The sequence below is a fragment of the Thermobia domestica genome, chromosome 1, assembly GCF_964235325.1.
Source record: "Thermobia domestica chromosome 1, izTheDome1.hap1.1, whole genome shotgun sequence".
NCBI lineage: Eukaryota > Metazoa > Arthropoda > Insecta > Zygentoma > Lepismatidae > Thermobia > Thermobia domestica.
The window spans coordinates 22290221-22312740 of record NC_137454.1 but is presented as its reverse complement, the minus strand read 5'-3'; the positions used below and the strand labels follow the sequence as shown (position 1 = coordinate 22312740).

Here is a 22520-nt window from a genome sequence, read left to right as displayed (position 1 = left end):
CCCTCATTCTTCCTTCTATTCTCCTTCTCCTACTACTACTTCCTTTACCTTCTCTTTGACTTCTCTATATATATATCTCAAACTTTCTCTATTTTAATTAAAACTGAAGGAAGTCGTACTAGAAGTTGTCACCATATGCGCGGTCAATAAGTTTAATTCGTTTCTATCTTCGGAAGTCCGATATGAAATAACCCTTAAAGAAATACATGTAGAATATTAAATTTAGCAATCAACTCGTTTTGCTTATTAAATTGATATACCGATTGTAAAGTATTACCACTTCTTCTTCACAACTTCTTGTTTCTCTTCAGTTTTAAAAATGGCGGACCGTGACAGGATGTTTGCAGCTCCTCTTTCATCTGCACCTATTGGAAATGTTTAGTAGACCTACCTTTTGTTGTTCTTAACAGTATGCCTATCAAAACAAAATTCAAAATAATATTTTAAATATTTTCCTGTATTAGATTCTAATTTATATTTATGTCTTCCGCTTACCTTCACGACTTCCATGAAAGCTTCTCCCGATCTCCCTAAGGGTTACGACCACCAGGTTGAGAAATCCTGGTCTACAGCAATCATTTCTGAGCTAAACAAGTAGACCATATAGTTTTATTAAGAAATTTCTTCAAATGTATGTCGAGTTTTTTTGGGGGTCTGGGCCCACGTGGCTGCGCCGCTGCACACTTCGTAACTTCATACCAAGGAATACCCAACAATAAAAGTTACACATTTGTACTGTTGCAAAGTTGCATGTTCATATGGGTTATTTTGCGCTCATTTTTAAACCCAACCCCAGGTTACACTTAAAGATATTAACAGCCAATGTACATACATACTTTTCAAGACTTAAAGACAAAATAACTAAACAACCGTTTTTTTAGTATATAATGGTGAGAACTAATTAAGAAATTATCGATATTTTGTTCGAAAAGTTACATCATAATTATCATATTTTAGACTTTTTATTACCTATAAGTCTTTCTCAAGATATTTTCGCTTTATATTTTGTGTTGTTGTGGTGGTGATGATTAATGTAGAAAAGAAACTACATTAATAATCACTTTTTTAAGTTCGTTAAAAAATAAAATTTACTGTAATTTGTTTTCTTCTAGCTTGCGTGTTAACCTATGACATTACTTTTATTTACAGGTAAAGTAATTATTCAGTTTCTACCGGAAATACCAACGAAAGGACTCAAAATGGAGGACGTTGAGGCACTAATGCACGAGACAAGGAGGGCAATGGAGAAATGTTACTTCGATCTCAGAGATGAAATAACTGCTTCATAATGTGTATTTTCTTTTCCCTTTATTGTTATTATTATTCTTCTTTTCTATTCCACTCTTTGTCATGACCAATCTTTACTTAATTCGTAATAGGCAGAGTTAGCAATAAATACACGTTTTAAGAAATGTTGTAAGTGCATTTATTTTGTTTATTGCTTCTATTCAAAACTATACCCTTTCTACGAGGGTACATCAAAAAGTTTCTAGCCTGTTCCTGAAATGTCGCCCCATTGATAATTAACTGTTCATGGGATGCCAGCTATGGATGATACAATATATCAATTTCAACACTTAATCTACATCAATTCGTTAGAAGTACCCATTTGAACCACGTGTTCTAAGTTGAGCTGGCATACAGCATGAAAATGCACTACTGTACCAGACATAAGGCCGGAATGGGCAGAATTATACTTTTTATGAAAAATATTTTAGCCTCTATGAAGAAAGTGTTACTCTGTAAGAAAAGAGAACAACATTCTGGGAACATTGCTATTTCAGAATAGACAGAGTTATTCATGGAATAAACAAGTATAAATTCAAAACAGAAATCACGGATGTCCTAGTAACCGCACACTTTCTCTTGGCTAAAAAGGTAAACTCAGTCTAGTAAACGCGGAAATAAGTCCGTATAAAAACTAGTGTTTAGAAAGTTTATTTGGCATTCCGTTCAATTATTCATGCATTGCATTCGATCCATACCGTTCATTTAGTGCAGCGAAGGATAGATCAACCATGACCCTTCTTTCCATTGATGTGCTGGACGCCAGAAGTGTCTATGCAGCGCAATTGGCCGAAGATCCAATCTCAATGACGTCAATCTCCAAGACGATCTCAAGGGAGGAATACTGGTTGTCATTCCAGTACCTAAGGAATGAGACCTTACAGTCGGCCACCAGCAGCAACGAACTCAGGATTACAGCCTGAGCTTAGCAGCGACCACAACTTCACAACTGCATCCCCAGTGAAGAAGGAAGATCATCTACCCTAGGTTCGATCTCAGGACTTCAGCAATCGACATCGACGCAATCATTTAGTGCGTCGTTAATGTAACATTAGTGAAAAATGACTGCCCAGTTCTCTATGCCTGTGGTCTGCAGATCATCTAAGCTTATGTGACTAAGTATATTATGTTCTTAAAGTTCACCAAGATTCATACTTGGGGATAAGACAAGCTAAGTACTCTATTAAAATCCATCACACATTAGCCTTGCATTGGCATGTTGATTTACTTCATTAAGTTCCGATGATAGCCTTAAGCTAAAGGAACTGCCGATCCAAGCGCGACTACTGGTCAACGAGCTGATCGTCAATTAATTTAATTCGTTACTTGATAACACAGGTCTGCAACCAAAAATCTGTTTGCATAAGTTTAGCTGCTTTTTACGCTTCTGGGTGCACCGAAGTCGAAAATGACCCCCGTTTCGCCCTGGGACGTCAAGTTTTTGCACAATCGAAATGTAACATGGTCAAAGAGATAGCTGGTAATCGCTAAATTGCAAATGCGACACTCGAATATAAAAATGAACATGGAAGATTAAATTTATTTGTGCTCCCCGAAACACGAAAATACACGTATATTGGTCCGGATGGGGACCACTAACACATATCATAATGTGTCATGAATCAGAGTACGAGATTACAAAGAAAAAACAAAAACAATAAATCTGTTCATAAAGTGAATTTAGTAAAATTACATTTTAGATTTGTAAACCGTTGGTAGTTCTGGCTACACTGTTTGTTGCTCAAATACTACGAGTACGCGAGTACGATAGTTTTTGTTGGCCCTGATATTAGAAAACTCATGTCCGTCAGACTTCATCAGTTCAATGACTCCAACTCAAAAAGAGGCTTGGGTTGCCTTTTACTGTGGTCATCAAAACGTTTTTGGGAAACCGAGAGGACCCACAGTACAAGGACATGGTGGAAAAATGTTGCACGTGTTCCGAAAGCTTGGTTGCTCCATGACCTTAAAAGTCCATTTTCTAAACTCCCACCTTGACTACTTTCCTGACAATGTGCGAGCATTGAGTGAAGAGCAGGGGAAGCGTTTCCATCAAGATATCAAAGAAATCGAACGACACTATCAGGAGAACCGGAGTGTTACGATGATGGCAGAGTACTGCTGGATGTTGTTTAGGGATCTTCCGGCAGCCACCTACAAAAGGACAAGTTTCAAACAAAGTTTGGCCTTTAGAAAAGACGATTTCACAAGCAATCTGATTGAGGGTGGTATTACTTTTTTGTCTTCACATATGTGCCAGTTTCTGTACATTAATTTGTGTTACACTGTTAATGGTGTTTCTGTAAATCGCATATTTGTGTTCATATTTTTGTTCAACAATGACCACCCGTTTGTTCGAAACCCATACGTCCCGGGACAAAACGGTTGTCATTCCTGAATTCAGCGCACCCCAACACAAACGAATCACTTAACTAAACCGAAACAGCTTAGCATTGTTTTATTTTTGTAGACCTGTGTAATTAAATCCTCGATCTTCCATACACACATTTCCATTATACACACTCACCTATTTTGTAATAAAACTTACAAAACCCAATCTCTCATCTTTTATTAAGAAATCCAGACATCATCCTGATGCTTACTATTTGAGTTGCAAGTACTTTACAAATTTAGTTTATAAATTCTGGTAGATACTGATTGTAGTACTATTCAGTAATTTACAACAGACCCAAGCAATATTCTAGAGGTCGAATCCGGTGGAATTTAAGAGGTCTGTTATACTACATAACTGTTGTTGTCAAGGTTGCAGAGCTAAATCTGGATTATAGGCCGGATGTTGAATCACCTCGAAGTTACAGTCTTTCACTGTAGCTTTGGCAACAACAGAAGTATGTGCTGGAGCATTGACATGCAACAGACAAGCTCATCGCACAGTGATTTGATTTAAATGACTGACTCCAGTGTACTGGTGCAGCTAGACAGTTAAAACTGATACATTATCTTTTCCATAGATGGCACCATATACCATAGACGGCTTGTAACCAAAGGCGTGATATTTGACTGTCAGGCGGGGAACTTTAGAAATGCCCTGGTGCTTTAATTATTTTCTTTTAATCTCTTGAAAGAGCAGTGAAAACAATATCTGAGAATGAATAAATCGAGATATCGAAATATGGGTATCAAAAAAATGGAAAGAATGAAGTTGGTGTACGAAAAGTCTGAAGTGGTTTATACATGGTCAAAGGAAGCTTAAGAAAGACTTTTGTTCAAAACTATGTGATGAAAATGACGTCAGCACTTGCGTCAAATTTCACCATGTGTTTTATTTTAATCCAAAACAGAAAATCTAGCTCGTACACAAGAATGAGACTGTGCAATGTTCGTACACAACCAGATTACGTTTATCAAAGCATATTGCCACGATTGTTTGTGTTCTTCAAATGCAGACAACGAAAACATGTTTTGCGTTTATTTGCGGCTGTACAGATTGATCCTTGCTAAGTAAGAAACCTATATGCAGCTTCGTACAGAAAACCTTATAAGGTTCACTCATTCTTTGTGAGATGGACAGCTAGCACAGCCTGGATAAACAATGGCGGGTGGAGCATGCTGCTGACTATATCTCTTATTGTGGATAATCCATGGTAGCTGGTGCATGGTGCTGATTATATCACCTTAGTTTGGATAAGCAATGGCGGCTGGAGCATGTGCGGACTATATCACTTTAGTTTGGATAAACAATGGCAGGTAGAGCATGGTGCTGACTATTTCACCTTAGTTTGGATAACCAATGGCGGCTGGAGCATGGTGCTGACTATATCACTTTAGTTTGGATAAGCAATGGCGGCTGGAGCATGTGCTGACTATATCACTTTAGTTTGGATAAACAAAGGCGGCTGGAGCATGGTGCTGACTATATCACCTTAGCTTGGATAAGCAATGGCGGGTAGAGCATGTACTGACTATATCACATTAGTTTGGATAAGCAATGTCTGCTGGAGCATGATGCTGACTATGCTGCTTCCACTATGTGTCGAAGTTAAGGGAAGTGTCAGACTTATTATCTTAACACAGCTCAAGGGTCCATTAGGTCTGTTCCATTTGGAAGCTACCCTTTAGTTTCTATACGCCAAATGAAAAACGTTAAATAGTCAACTAAGGATGGAATTTGTACAGCGGTGGACACTTCTAAATGGTACACCTTAGCCGTAAATCTCCATATGGCTGTACCATTTAGAAGTGTCCACCGCTGTACAACATTGGTAAAGCTTCCAGCTTATTTCTAATGAAAAAATTAAACAATTTTAATATTTCCTAGAAAGAACAATACAAACTCGAGGTATAGCAGATGGACATAAGCATGTTGGTTGATTGTTTTTTGCGTTGATCGTTTTTTGCTATATAAGCCGCGGATTTATAGGTTAATACGGGATTCGAACCACACGGTCTTCCTCCAGGAATTGAACTAGACACTCCTACTTCAACGGCGCGTGAATTAATCATAGTTACAAGAGAGCTTTGTTAAATCATATACCTGTTAACAAAGTTGTATTTAGGTGTATACCGGGTCGCCTTTGTCCTCCGCGAGTTCACGCTCTACTTTCGGAGAGATTATGAACTTAATTCTTTCAACCATTTGCCTTACATATTTTAGTCGCAATGATTTTACCTATTCTACACATTTTTATTTGCTTTTTGGAATGTACACTTGATGCCACTAAAAACGGTTGAAACAAAATATATAAGTGACGGTGCTATGACATCATAAAACCTTTAACATTATTATCCCGAGTTAACTCTGCAGCAAGTATACTCGGGTTCGCAGAAAAATGCAAACTTTTGTTACAGATCCTACGAGTAAACTCGGGTTAATAATATGTTACACATAACAGGATTCTGAGTATACTCGGGTTAATAAGGCAAGTGGTTAAATAATCTGTGTATGAACTGATATTCTTGAAATAATACAACTTCCCAACATTTTTAAATACAGTATCTCTGGCTTGTGTTTTCAATTGGTTCATTCAGAAATAATCGGAATGGAATCATTGTTATATAAATTTTACAAGAGAATTCATCTTAACGAAAACGATGTTAAGAGTTTTCGTCCTTCCATCCCCTCTCTACAATGCTTTAAAACTACTTGTAGATTTTTTTATATTATTTTGAATTTCATGATCCTTGTTAGCACCATGGCTATATGAGACGTAACACTACCGCTTAATGCATGAAATTCGAACCATGTGCATCAAAGGCATTCATGCTAGCCAATTGAGCAACGAGGAATGTTTGACTTATTATTATTTAGCGCCAATTTTTAATAGCAAGGCTATATTAGACGCGGGTCTACAATTGAATGAGGAATCCGACCCACCATAGTACATTCAAATTTTTCAAGGCTCTCCAATCGGATATAAAACCCGGGACCCCGTGCACCGAAGACACAAGCGCCAGTAATAGCACCAATACGGATTAAGAATACTACTAACAATAATAGTAATAATAATAAATTTATAAAATGACAATGATTTTTTAAGTTTAACGTCCTATGTTTAAGATTATTAGGGTAAAGAAGACAAATGATTAATGATTGTGAATGATTGAGAAAATAAATTTTTAATGATTTTCCACCAGAAATCGAAATAGTAACACATGAACCCAAAGGAGCAGGCACTAAGCACTAGACCAGCAGGGAGCTAAGACCTTGGTAATTTTCTTATATTACCTAATAAAGCTTTTCTGGTAAAAGCGTGCGCGCTACATAATATTCAGACCTATGAACACGGAGACACAGAGGTGTAAATACATATATAGAAGTTCTGATAAACCAAATTCCTTTATAACAGAGCACGATTAAAATGTATTAAATTGCAAGTTCTTTATTTAAACCATATATAATATATAATTGGAGTACATTTATTGTGTAATGAGTTACGTATCCTTAAATATTAATAGATGCTCTTAAATTCTACTTACAATCGATTTACCAAGTTTAGTTTGTACACCCGTAGCAAGATATCTAATCAGCTGACAGGAGTGACACATGAGACGAAATGCATTGTTGATATGTGAAAGAAATTCAAACATTTTCATGTTGTCTACACTGAGAAATCAAACTCTTTTACGTAATGTACATTGCTGATGCTTTACTCCTACACTAACTGCCACCTGTACTACAATTCTATAACTATTTGAAACTTATCTCTCGATATCCAAACAGCTGTTGTTCACCTGTATTACCTCTGATTACATTCAGTGGGATTGTCTTTACTACATTGTATGATATGTTTGCTTCTACACTAACGCCACCTTTGTGGCAATTCTATAAACTATTAGAAGCCTGTCTCTCGATATCCAAGCAGCCGTTCGTCATTTATATTTTCTCTGATAATATTAAATGGGATTGTCTACTTTTTCGTATGCTTTGGTTGTTTCTACATTAACGCCACCTGCATGACTATTCTATAAACTATTTGAAGCCTCTATTTCATTATCCATCAACTGGTTTATACCTGATTATATTGAGTGAGACTGTCTTTACCATGTAATATGATATGTTTGCTTCTAGACTAACGCCACCTGTATGGTAATTCTATAAACTATTTGAAACCTTTATCTCGCCATCCAACAACGATTTCATCTGGTTTATCCCTGATTATTTTTGAGTGAAACTGTCTTTACTACGTCGTATAATACGCCGTAATGCATTTAACAGTTAAATTCTTTCCTGAATTGCTGGTATTGATCATCCATTAGTTTTCTTGTTTCCGAAATTAGTTGGTCAACATCATTTGCAGTCAAACCTTCAGTTGAAATGGGCGCCAGGAACTTTATAACAAATTTAACTGTGAAAAGCAAATTATCCAATTATTAATCTTCTGTATTTATTAATACATCACATTATATACAATCAGGCCCGTATCCAAGAAGGGGGGGGCAAGGGGGCCCCTCTAAACTTTGGCTGCCCCCCATAAAATTTCACGATAGGCTTGCAAATGAACTATAATATGATGATGAAGTATAATATGATTGGGTCGCCCCCTCTAACTTCTACCGGGCCCCCCTAACTTCTACCGCCCCCCCCTAAATTTTTGGGCTAGCTACGGGCCTGTATACAATTTAAGTATCTACCTTTTATGCTTTCCAACAGCATTTTAAGTTTTCTAGAATACATTAGGAAGATGAAAAATTTAAGAGATAGTCAAACAGTATGGTATTAGATGACTTTTAAACCTTTTCTCATTGGTCAAAAAAAAAAAAAAAAAAAATGCGTGTGCAGCACAGATAGTGTCGCTCAGAAGAAGAAACATTTCTCGTGTCGCCTTGATTCTCATCTTGAAAAGAGACGAGAAGACTCTTTTTAAATTCGAGACGAGACAAGAAACATAATTCTTATCTTATTTCTGAGACGAGGACGTGCTCTTTGTTTAACTTAGCTCCAACAGATGGCCAAATTCTATTGGGAGAGATTAAACCCCCGTTGAAGTATACGAGGTGTTCAAAAAGTATTGAACCTAATTTTTTTCCCGCGTAAACCAATCAAACGCAGGAGATTTCTTCAGTGTAGTTGTAGAAGGGAACACTCATGCGTAGTTGTAAATTTTTTTCCCGCCCGCAGAAAGCATAAGACGCTGGCAGTCGGCCACCGAGTGAAGACGTGAAGTGAATGGTCTTCAGATTTCAGTTTTTGTAAAAATGAGCAGAAAAACTTGAGCAGCGATATTACCACCAAATTTTGTGCAAAGCTTGGCGATAACTAAGCGGAAACCATTTACAAGTTTCAACAGGCTTTCGGGGACGATGGCATGTGCATGAGCACTTCACACATAAAGGAGTGATACAACCGCTTCAAAGATGACCGCACATCAGTGGACAGTGAACCAGAATGCGAAATCCCGGGGGGACGGGAGGGATTTCCCCCCATCAAAAATGTTACACCTGTGTTTCCCCCTCACCAAAATCTGTAAGAGGGGACACCATAATAGGAAAGTATAATTAGGTCTATAATGAAAATTTTGAGACAAATAATAATTTTAAATGAATGCCTGTTTTTAAAAAAACGTAGTTTATTTGTAAAAGGATCAGGTGTTTAACTTTTTCGGTTGTTGACGAGATGAAAACCTTTATTCTCTAGCGTACCAGTTCCATGCAAAATTGGTAAAATTTCTCAAACAAACAGATTGTTTTTCAATTTCAATGGACGAATCTACAAACAGGTTTGCGGATAAGCACTTGCTGTTATATGTAACATATGCGGCCGAAGAAAATAAACCTTGTTGTCGTTTTTATAAATTAGTGCCTGTAGAAAATGCCGATGCAAAATCTCTTAAAGAGAAAATTATTTAAGCATTTTCCGAAGATGGCATAGATATTTTTAATCTTAAAGAAAAACTTGTTGGATTTAGTTCGGACGGGGATGCAGTGTTTACTGGAAGAAACGAAGGTGTTGCTGCTCAAATTAGAAGAAATGTCAACCCGTGCCTAATTAGCGTACAGTGCATGGCACATCGAATGGATCTTGTATCTTGAGTTTTTGGTGTTGTGAATGCTGTTCACAACTTTGAATGTTTGTTAGGCAAACTTTTCAAGTTGTTCAGTAAGTCATCTACAGCTTCAAAACTTAAAAGTATCGCGACAGTAGAATTTGGCGCGAGCTAGGATCCAGCCAATGATCCCACGCACCTGAGGTGAGCGCTCTACCACTGAGGCAACACGGCTTTTTGTTGTCTATCAAGTATTTGTATTCAAATCATATCTGTTATTTATAATAACATATTCTTGCTAATAATACAATATAGATACACAGTATTATTTAGACTTACAAAGGTGACCGGATATCTGAACGACCAAGCTCAAACACTACGTACGTAGCGAAGAAACGAGAATTTCATAAATAATAGTAAAAACTATACTCTGACTGTACAGATCATGGGAATCTATGGCTGGCCAGGTGCAGTGCTTCAAGTTAGTAGTTCTAAAGCTTGGTTAGGACATCGATTTTCAGGGACAATTATTTCTAACTTATAGATCTCTACCACTATTTTCGTGAATGCAGTCTTCAATATGATGGTACATAGAAGGGTACTGTGCTCCCACGAGAGTCTAACCCTGGACCATACGCACCGAAGTGTATATTAAATGCAGTAGATAAGTTACCAATTTTGGTTAAATGAATAAATAACATTATTAAAGCATTTTTAAATAATGACGACTAGTTTGAATATTTATTATTATTATTATTAGTAATAATAATAATACATTAATATTTTATTTTTTTGGAGGCTCCACGAAGTATTAGTGTGGATTGCTTAACTTCTTCCCTTCCGCCATTTTCAAATGATTTCGCACCCTGCAGTGAACCATGTTCAGTTAGACCCTCAACAAGCCGGATTGACAACGCCATTGAGCAAGTGCGGACTGTGATCTTGAAGGACCGAAGTATCACAGTCCGAGAAATTGTGAACGATATAGGAGTAAGCTTCGGATCGGTACATTCAATTTTGAAAGTGAATTTGGACATGAAGAGAGTGTCAGCGGAATTTGTACCGAAGCTGCTAATAATGGAGCCTATTCTGCGCATTTCATTCAGGCTTTCAGGCTCAAACAAAACGGTTTCCTGTGTATCCTCAGGCACCTTACTCATTCGACATGGCTCCGTGTGACTTTTGGCTATTTTCCAATGCCACTAAAAGTGACCCGGCTTGAGTCAAGAGAGGACATCATGCAGAATGCGACGGTTGGTCACCATTCCAAAAACAGCGTTCCAGAAATGTTTCCAGCAATGGCGGGAGCGCTGAGAGAACTGTGTGCATTATTAAGGAGCTTTCGGGGGCGCGGTGGCTCAGTGGTAGAGCGTTGCTTGGGGTCCCTGGTTTGATCCCAGCTCGCGCCGTGTGGACTTTGTGGTGGACAAACACCGTGTGCGTGGGTTTTCTCGGGGTTCTCCCGTTTCCTCCCAATTTCTTCATTCCACCATTTCATTCATTTTCTCATAATCACCGTCTCCTTTAGCCTAACCGGCATAAACGTGGGACGTTAAACTTAAAGATTTCATTTCATTTTTATTAAGGAGACTACTTTGAAGAGGATTAGTGTTTCGGATTTCCAAATCAATAAATGTATTTTTGCCTATCGAAGGTTCAATACTTTTTGAACACACCTCGTACCTTAAAGAAACCCTTCTTCTAGTAAAAAGTAAAACCAATTTTTTTAATGATGTTTTGTATATGTAATTTTTTTATATGTATGATTTTTGTATGATTTTTATATGTATGATTTTTTGTATATGTATGGTTTTTATTTTTTATATCTCGACTATTAGGAAGACCTAGTCGTAGATGGGAGGACAATATTAAGATGGATCTCGCAGAAATAGGAATACAAAGTAGAAACTGGATCCAGTTAGCCAGGGATAGAAGTCAGTGGAGAGCTTTTGTGAATGCGGCATTGAACCTCCGCGTTCCATAAACCATAGAGTTAGTTATTATAGTTAGTTAGTTATGATTTTTTTATATGTATGATTTATTTTATATGTATAATTTAATATCTTTGATTTATTTTTATATATATGATTTAATTTTTATATGTATGATTTACTATGTATGTATGATTTATTTTATATGTATGACTAGCAGCGTTCACCCCGCTTCGCTGCGGTCACCCCGGAACGCAATAAACTTTGTTACTTAGATAATTTTTACTTTTTCGCTTTCAAGTGATATGATAAAAACCATAGAAGATTGCAGTAAATGTTAACATTATATCGCCTGTCATTTATGTTAACCCGCCCCGCTTCGCTGCGGTCACCCCGGAACGCAATAAACTTTGTTACTTAGATAATTTTTACTTTTTCGCTTTCAAGTGATATTATATCGCCTGTCATTTATCTTAACCCGCCGAGTGACACGGTCATGCGGGTTGCATATAAATACGTTTATTTTTATACCTATGATGAACTAACAAAGGATTTGTACGTTATGGACACTTGAATGGTCAATTATCTCAAGACACTGGTAATTAAAAATTAAAGTGATATGATAAAAACCATCTAGGGTCCAAATCCTAATAACCCCCCAAAAATAAAAGAAATTGGTTCAGCCGTATTAGCGTGATGAGGGAACAAAGGATTTGTACGTTCTCTTTTATAATATAGATTTAATATATATGATTTATTTTTTATATGTATGATTTAATTTTTATATGTATGATTTATTTTTATATGTATGATTTACTTTTTATATGTATGATTTTTTAAAATTTTTTATTGGATTCTTGCGTTAAATTTATATAACAAACAATAGTATTGTATGTTCTAGTAAACAGAACACTATTTTAGTTCATGCAGAAAAAAGGCCTTAGGGTTATGACAATGTATGCGAAAAAGAATAAAGACGTTAGATAGAAATTGAATAGAAGGGAAGATGTGTATATTGTGTAATGTTATTTAATGTTATATTTTGCTAGCAAACAAGTAATTGAAAAATTTCTGACACGAACCACTGACTCAAATGAATATTAATCAGACTTATCAAATATAATGTTAATAATAATTAGTGTGCTTTATCTTATTTTAAATATTTTAGTTTGCTGTGAATGAAATGTACGCCTCAAGTACGTCATTTTCAAAGCTAAAAGGAAAGGTAATCAATCTCCAATACTTTTTTAATCAAAATGAGTTGCCGTCTGCAACCACATGATTTAGCAGCTCACGTTTGTTTTTCGTTCTTTAGAGTCTGCAACACAAAGTGGTCCTCAAGATTACATTGCGCTCTCCGATCATAAGGAAAGGTCTTTCCTCCAAACAAGTGATCGAAATGCCAAATGAAGTGATAGTTCGTGGGAGATATATCGGGGTAATACGCTAAGTGAAAGAGGTTTCATACTGCAATTCATAGAGAACCTGCAGCGCTTCTTGTGTAACTGTGGGCGAGAATTGTCAAACCAATATGAGGACACCATTTCTGTTAAAAGTTGTTGCATGTTTGCAGATAGGTTGGCAGTACATTTCATAGAGTTCAGCATTGTAAAGATATGAAGTCAAGACTTCCGTAACCACACAAGTTCAGCTGAAGAGATATAGAAAAACTCATTAAAAAACTAAATATTTGTTGGAAATGTGAACTTGGAAACCAACATCAAATATTTAGTTTCTATTGAGTTTTCTCAATATCTCTCCAGCTGAACTTATGTGGTTATGGAAGTCACGGCTTCATGTGTACTTATGGTTTCACTCCATTTAGGAAAGTCATGAAGGATCATTACCACCATAGACGGCTATACCAGCAAATCTGTCCCGGACGTTGCTCACGATCCAACCATGTCCTGAAGGTTTGGGGTTGGCCATTTTTCATCTGAAGGTATAATCTGATACAGGAAAAGTTCCCAGTTAATCCTTACACTCAGAGAACTCGACATTTCCGGACGGCGATTCTTGCTGGTCTGTATCAACTGATGAACCATGCATGAGTTCAACTTTCTCGCTTTGCCCATCCCACGAACCGCTTAACGAAAATATTATGGTGTACGCTCAACTCCTCTGGAATAGCACGAACATTTTTTCTAAACGATTCACTTCCGCAATGTTTCAGGAGAGCTCATCCAAACATGATGTTGGTCAGTGCCCACAGACCTCATTTTACAATGCAGCGTCATCAAAATGAAATTTGACAACCCAACGGGTAATGGTGCGTTCATTCGTTACTTCTGGCCCAAATGAATTGTTGATGAATTTTGCAGTTTGCTGTGCAGAATTTCTAAATTTGAAATCGTAAAGCAAAATTATATAGCATTGAGTGTTTTCCAGGTGCACAATCATACCACCCTGATCAACATTGTACTGCCTCCTGACTATTAGGATGGGATGTAAGAGGCGTTCCCTTGTGCGTGCCGAAATGCCAACCTCACTTCCTCGTAGAACATCCTAGATACTGCAATCATTATAATGCAGAGTAATGAGGCTCTGGCAACTAGACATAAGGATAAATTTGTTATAATGAGAGGGAGCAGGGATGATGTAGCTTGGGTTCGTTATGGCAGTCCGTGTTTGTACTATTGTGTTGTTGGTCGTGACAGAGACAAATGGCTTTGATCCTGACGTCCCCATTAAAGTAATAATAATAATAATAATAATAATAATAATAATAATAATAATAATAATAATAATAATAATAATAATAATAATAATAATAAAACTAACTCTATGCCTATGGAACCCGGAGTTTCAATGCCGCGTTCCAAAAGCTCTCCACTGACTTCTGTCCTTAGCCAACTGGATCCAGTTTCTACTTTGTATTCCTATCTCTGCGAGATCCATCTTAATATTGTCTTCCCATCTGCGCCTAGGTCTTCCTAATGGTCGTTTTCCGATTGGATTTCCAGTCAAAAATTTGAAACCATTTCTATTTTCTTCCTTTCTGGCTACATGACCTACCCATCTGAGCCTCCTAGATTTGATGACCCTAACAATGTTTGGTAAACGGTATAAATTATGTAGTTCCTCGTTTTGAAGTTTCCCCCATTCATTATTCCCGTTCCTCTTGGGTCCGAATATTCTTCTTAGGATCTTGTTCTCAAATACTTTCAGTTTATGTTCTTCCCTCAGAGTAAGCAACCATGTTTCGCAACCATACAGAACAACAGGCATGATTATCGTTTTATATATTTTAAGCTTCAAATTCTTCGACAGAATTCACGACGACAAGAGATTTTGAACCGAATAGTAACACGAATTCCCTGCTTTTAGTCGACATTTAATTTCTTCGTGAATATGATTTTCTTCTATTAATATTGATCCTAAATATTTGAAAGTATCCACTTTATCAAAAGTATTATTTAATATTTTAACGCATCTATAATTTGCTGTATTACGGGCCTGACGCACTTCCTGACTACCAGGGTAATCTAACCTGTTGTAACCATAGTCACAACAAATTCCCAACAGTCACTATGTAGTGGCCCTCTTATAGCCTTTGCCCTTTTGCCCCATAATATGCAGTGGTGTTGAGCCGTGCACAGTGACCTTTCAGACAGTTTGCAACCTGAATATGTGATGGGTTGCACAATGACTGTCCAATGTGTCATATAAATCGGTTGTCCACAACACGCTGTGAGGATGGATTTTCACAGTCCACCAGAGTTTTAATAAAAGCTTTACTCACGCTCTCACTTCGTCCGTGATGTGACTTACGGAGGAAGATGTTATGCATAATGTTTGATTATAACATTAACAGTGGCACGTTCCACCACAAACCCATAGTTTCGGCATCGTTCCTATTATCCGGAATATGTTAAAGCTTACATAGAAGAGAGCTACAACGCATCTTTCGCAAAAGTGTTGTTTTGGCGTCATTTTGCCCAGTACAACACCTTCACTCCGCTACACAACAGCTGAGAGACTGGTACACTTTTGCGCACAGTTCACTTGCTTTGTGAATTCTGGTTTGACAGGTATAGCTTTCTGTCAGTTGTTCCGATGGAAACGAATCAGCCTCTGTAGTGCGTTTAGTTTGAGTTCGGATTCTTATGTAGAAATTTCTTTTCCGTATGACTTGGTATCATAGGCAAGTGGTAAGCATTATAGAAAACCTTAAAAGCAAGAAATTATGCTCTTGATAGTTGATGAGCTGACCACACATCACGCGCTTGTAAATGATCTACCTAACCCGGTAGACTTTTTGTAAGCTGTAATATGGTTTCCTTTATATATACACCAGCTAATTACTGGACATCATGATTTGGTGTCCCTTTTTGCATTTTGCTTATGTATAATAGAATTTAATAATTCAATGAACTCGTTTAACTAACCTTATCTTTCATTAGGCATTTATCAATTTCACTATTTAGACGAGTTTTTTCCATTTGGGATGAGCACCTCTTAATAAATACAAATTTGGCAAACCACATATAAATGCCTAGTACACCAGCAAATAACAGCTCATGTTTGATTGCTGGGACAATTGGAGCTACCAGTTGGAAATAGGTTCCAGTCACTAAAAAAATAAAATAAGCAATTAATTCCTTATCTGTACAGCGATAAATCAAATTAATAGTAAATACAATTAATATATATATAATTTACCATTCATAAAGAATAAGTAACAGCTGTTAAAATTTACGAGAGTTACCATGAGCTATTTTCTGCATACGTCTGGTCAAACACCTTTCTATCCTTTTTCTTATCTCCCTTTTTATTCTTTGATTTCTTTCTTTCCTTCTTTTCTTTTTGATACTGTAAGACGAGAGCAAGGGCGCCAATTTCTCTGTAAATTTGGGAGGAGTGAGGGCATTCAGATGTAGAAAGCATACTTGAGGATTTCAAGACAAAACACATTGAAAGTATGCCAAATATTGTATATTCATAGTTATAATGCGGGGGCTAACATGAGCTTTGGGGGGCCGGGCCTCCACGGCCCTCCAGGATCGGCGCCCTCGGAAGAGAGAATATGGTGTCTGCTATTGACGGGTAATTAATTGACGAGTGCCTATGTAATAGTAGTAAGGGCCTGACTTGATCGCTTTCTGGACTTTGACCCCGACCTTTGTGACGTCATAGGTCAAAGGTCAATGACCTTGGCCGGGGTCAATGACCTAGGGGTACTTAGGACCACCCCTCTAGATTTTGGCAGGGATACCTTGGCCCACCCCCTAATTTTGGAAGGGGTACATAGAACCACCCCCTTAAATTGCCAAATTTAAAAATTTGGTATGGTAACCTAGGACCATAGTATATACCTCTATTAGTATTGGGAGGTCTATGTCACTCCCTTTTATGGGTAAAAAATTGCCCCAAAAAATTAAATTTCGGACCTAATTTATCCCCTTTGATGAGGTGTTATTACCCTATATAGTTATATGGGCGTATACAGGAGTCCATTAGCTTTCACAAGACATGGGTATATTAATGCATCCCTTTAAAATTTTGGGAGGGGTACTTGGCCCAACCCTTAAATTTTGGAAATTGCCGAATTTAAACATTTGGTATAATAGCATAGAACCCTAGTATGTATCACTATAAATTTGGATGGTCCACCTCATTTCCTTTTAGGGGTACAAAATTGTCAAAATATAAACGTAAGCATTACCTTGTACCACGTGTTTGGTTTTGACCTAATTTATCATCTTGGATGAGGTCCTATTACCTTATATGGTGTAAAACAACTGCTACAATCTAAAAGCCTAGTTCAAGGGAAGTTTTGATTCTTTCCAATACGTAACGACCACCTCCCTTGAACTCACTTCTTGATCCCTAATTCGAAGTCCTAGCAACCTCGAAAGGAATCGAGAAGGGAATCTATCGCGCAACGGAAAAATAATAAACGAAAACGGAAACAAAAAGAATGAAGAACCAGAAACTTACCTCCGGTGGATGCAGATTAGAAGGGAGAGTAATAGCTCCACTCAACTCCTTTAATAAAGCTCAGCTTAAACATGTATGTATATATGAATATTTTACCTTAGTTATATTAAATACTTTGAAAAGGAAAAAAATCATTTTCAGATACTATTTATTAACAATGCTTCAACTCAGACTGGTGTGGTAGTTAACCACACTTCTACAATTAACGTAAGGTGCCAGTATATTCATTATAGTACCATAACATTGTGAGAAAAAAAAACTTCAATAGAACACATCTAGAATTCTGTCTGTCAATCCCATATCCAATTTGTTTACAATATCAACCATTATCAGATTTTATTGTTAACTTCTTTTTTTTTCTTACCAGAGAACTGTCCATAGACCAATAGTCGAAGTAGATTGTATTGTAACTGTTAGAAACTATTACCTGACACTTCGTCACACCACTTAAGAGAAACAACCATATTGCAGTCGCAGACAACTAAATAAAGTTAAGAGTTTCACATCACTCGTCATAGGTACGACATAATAACAGAACAGAGTGATTCTCGCTTGAGCGAGCGTCAGCTGAAAGAAGTGTTACCGCTTCCGGTTCAGTTCAAGTGCCAAACACAATCAATAAAGGAACGGAGGTAATATTTACTGACATCCCCGTTCGGCAGCTCCAACCATGGGCGCATTCTACTATCGATTATAATGTAATGCAATTTATACGAAGTCAAATATAGTACACTTGACGTCTTAATCCCCACTTCAGCATGATAGAATTTCCGTTCACACATTTCGCATAACTCAATATGCCGTAGCCACTCAAATAGTAATGTGTACAGCCGAACATCCACTGGGCAGACACAGCAACTAATGACTCGGACGTTTAGTAATAATAATATTCCCTTTCGGGCGGACAAGTTAGGTGGACAGTAATAATAGACAATACTAGACAATCTGGATTAGGTAGACAATGGACACGATAGTATATAATACACTTCATACAGGACAATTGGATGAGACTTTGTATATATATATTAACTAGACAACATTGGACGAATGGACGAGATATACATATATTTTTTTATAGACAGACAGTTACTGAACAAACAGCAATTCGACATAACGTAGTTAGAAACACCAGCAATCTAAGCAGAGGGACAACGTTCAACTTATTACTGTAACATATGATAACCGAAGGTGGACAAACTTTGGAGAACTATAGATGCTATTCAGACAATCTTCGTAAAATGGCAAACTTACCCATGAAATCACTTGAACTTTAAACACATATAGCAAGAAGCACTGATAAATACCATCAATATATATATATATATTATATGAAATTTCACGTGGACTGAAGCTTTAATAGAAAATATTCAGATACATTTCTAATACGGTTAACTCAATAGTTAATGAACTTCACAACAGAGAGAGAGAGAGAGAGAGAGAGAGAGAGAGAGAGAGAGAGATTTACGCTACTTACGACTTACATAATGAGAGGGCTGGCTAAGACTATTCGAGGCCGCGCACAGGCTGGGCCCCTTTGGGAGAAGGTTTCCCCCATAGGAACTCTTTACTCGGACATTATGCCGTGTATAAGATACACTCGTGAACCATACATTTTCGTACTCACAAATATTAATTTATACTTCTGAAGAACACCAGTGCTTTCGCTATCTTAACTCTAATAAACAACTGTATATTTAATTTCTAACTCTGATAAACCACTGTAGCTAATACGAAGAAAGAATAGTTTTATTCAGTAGGTTCGTGTTCCAAAATAATTCAACTGAACTAAATATAGATATATCCGTTGACCTTTGGCAGTTCGAGTTTTACTACTGAAGTTTCCCAGAAAACAAGATTAAGTTCACTTTACTTCAAGGCTCACATGCAGAATAGTCATTGTAGATAGACTTAAAGTTAGTCACGTTACCTGAAGTGCTGCTACACGAAGAAATAATTAGTTTTTACGCCATTGTTCAGCTTACACAAGAATCACCATGTGCGTGATTCACTTCCACCTTTTATCTGTTAGAATTTTCTCCCTTCCATCCAAAACCTAGGGAGAATAACGTTCTCACTATAATTTCACTCCTTGGAGCGTATTATTATGCAGAGTAAAACGACGAACTCGCTCTCAGTCCATCACAAAAAAAAAAAATCTTCTAACAGAAGAAAGAAAATTACGACGCCACTCTTGTTCGGCTTTTGGTGAAGTACACAGTATATATAAAGACAGTCGTTTCACCGCTTCGCTTCTCTCTCATTCCCGCTGTTGGAAATTTTGGTGAAACTTTTATTACAGCTTTTTTAAACAAAATAAAGATAATTCGCATAGAATATAGATATTCATGAACAAAAGATATAGTAAGAAAGAATACTACAACCTTAATTCGAACTATAAATCAACGTTATAAACTGGCCTCATTCCGTAATGCTCCTAGCCTGTATATTCTCCTACTATGGGCGACTCAATAGAAGAAGAAGAAGAAGATTGATAACAAACTCAAGAGCAGTTTACTAAGAGAACCAACGTCTAAACACAACAAAATCTGCATTTCAACGCGATGTTTGCGAAAGAATAATAAACATAAGGATACTTTAAATTGCCCTATTATAAAATTACGATAATAATATGAGTAATATAATTCAAAATTCACATTGAGCCTATTAACTTGTCTGTAACAAACAAAGTATGTTACAGTTCTCACCGAGCCTTGGAAAAGAAAAAAAATCTCTTTTTTTCTTTTGAATTTATGACTCGACACTTAAGAAATGAAGACTGAACAAACTATATAAATTATAATGACAAGCAATATTTATTTAAACTAAATGTTGATTAGGATAATTAGATAATAATTCCTTACGCTTCTCCAGAGAACAATCAAATATCTTTAAGTTTTGAAAATTTTGAGTACCTACTGACTCGCCAGACAAGTTATGCAAAACTGCACAATTCTTTAAAAGTTTATGAACCAAAAAGGGTCCAATAAAACAATTAAGATACTTAGAAGTTTCTTTCTTAATAGCTGAAGAAAGATAGTGTGTTTTAACCATCACTAAATCTCCTTCTTTTAATTTTACTTCTCTTCCAGTCCTCTTTATTTTCTGACATTCTTTCTTAGGGTTACATATAGAAGTTACTATATGCTTCCGGGCTTCTGATTCCTCCTGTAGTTCAGAAGGCCACGGGAATGAACGCTTAAATGCTTCTGTAGCAGAATACGAGAGGAATAACTCCGCAGGAGTTTTCCCAGTACTACTGCAAATGGAATGATTCAGAAGATCTTGAGGCATTTTGATGACCTTACTCCAATTGGTTTGTTGAGTATTACACTCCAACCGAAGAATTCGATTAATTTCCTTATGAGACCTTTCAGTTACTCCATTCGCATTTGGCGAATAGCTAGACGTTTGAAGATGCTTTATATTATGTTGATGACAAAAAGAATTCCAGAGTCGTGAGGTAAATTGTGAACCTTTATCCGATATAATTACCCGAGGGTATGGAAAAGAATAGAAGTATTTTCGTTTGAGGACAGAAATAATTTCTTTAACATGTGCTGTGCGAAGAGGTAGGTAGACAACAAATCTAGAATAAATGTCAATAATCGACAAAAGATAGTAATACCCACTACTACAAGGTAGCTTTCCTACCAAATCTATTCCTAACTTATCATGAGGAGCTTGAGGTTCTATTTGACATGCTTCCTTAGCAATGATCCGATTAGCGAACTTAGTCTCAGCACAACGAGTGCAATCTTTCACATATTTCTTTATAGAATTTCGCTGGTTACGCCAATAGAAAAGTTTACGACATACTGACAAGCATTTGTACACTCCAAAATGGCCTCACAGATGAACTGCTTCAACAATGTTATCAACCAGACATTGTGGCACAATGAGAACCCATTGATTTGTACGAACATTCTTACGATATAGAAGACCTTTATGTTCTATGAAGTCAGAGACTTCCGATGGATTAACGAGAGATTCCCGAACTTTCTGACAAAATGGATCGTCAGATTGACCTTGAAGAAATTCCTCACGATTAAGAAAGGAAAAGTCAAGATTAGACAACAAGTTAACCGAGAGATGGGTACTATCTCCAGGAAGTTCCGGAGGATATCTGCTAAGTATATCAGCAATGAAATTGTCTTCTGATGACACATGTTGAAATTGGAGATCGTATCTTTGAAGTTTTAGAAGAATACGAGTAGTTCTAGGATCTAAACTTTTCATGGTAAACGCATGCGTAGCTGCTGCGTTATCGCAATGTACAACCGTCGGACGACCTAGAATATATTGCGAGAAATGGTCGCAAAGAAAGAGAATAGCTAATACTTCTAGTTGGAAAATGGACAAGGACAGCTCATGTGGCTTTACCCTTCTACTAGCATAAGCAATAATGACTGGGGACGATTCACCTTCAAGATATTGCGCAAGAAATCTTCCTAAATTTTCTCCACTGGCATCTGAGAAAATATGGAATGGAAGTGAAAAGTCAGGCTGGCTAAGAGCCGGTGGTTGACTTACCAGTTCTCTTAGTTTGTGAAATAATTCTAATAAATCATGAGTGAACACAAACTTCCTATCCTTTTTCAACAAATCATATAGAGGAGATGTTAAAGCAGAGAAATTAGCTATGAATTTTCTTCTCCAATTTACTAAACCCAAAAATGCTCTTAATTGCCGTTTGGTTTTCGGAATTGGGAAACAACGAATGGGCTCATTATGTCGAGGATCAACCTTGATATTGTTTCCACTGATAATGTGTCCTAGAAAATGTGTTTCGGGTTGGATGAACTGACACTTTCGAAAATTTAATGAGAAATTGGCACGAGCAAAAATTTCAAAGGCCTTTTCTAAATGTTCGAAGTGGTCTTCGAGGGAAAAACTAGAAATTAAAATGTCGTCTAGGTAG

General features: G+C 36.9%; 2 protein-coding genes across 2 annotated transcripts in view; one reads left to right on the top strand and one right to left on the bottom strand.

Moving 5' to 3' along the window:
* Positions 1-1378, top strand: part of LOC145662171 (putative 1-acyl-sn-glycerol-3-phosphate acyltransferase acl-2) — a 91933-nt gene extending 90555 nt beyond the window's left edge. Inside the window, exon 6 of the mRNA XM_081727916.1 lies at positions 1150-1378. Coding sequence (XP_081584042.1) covers positions 1150-1289 — 140 coding nt within the window. The 3' untranslated portion in view covers positions 1290-1378. The remainder of the gene's footprint in view (positions 1-1149) is intronic.
* Positions 1379-7039: 5661 nt separating this feature from the next.
* The window catches only part of LOC145665953 (1-acyl-sn-glycerol-3-phosphate acyltransferase alpha-like), a 91883-nt gene continuing 76402 nt past the window's right edge, over positions 7040-22520 (bottom strand). The window contains exons 4-5 of the mRNA XM_081733059.1: positions 16051-16235; positions 7040-8093 (exon numbers count right to left, since the gene is read on the bottom strand). Of these exons, the coding sequence (XP_081589185.1) occupies positions 8079-8093; positions 16051-16235 (200 nt within the window). The 3' untranslated portion in view covers positions 7040-8078. The remainder of the gene's footprint in view (positions 8094-16050; positions 16236-22520) is intronic.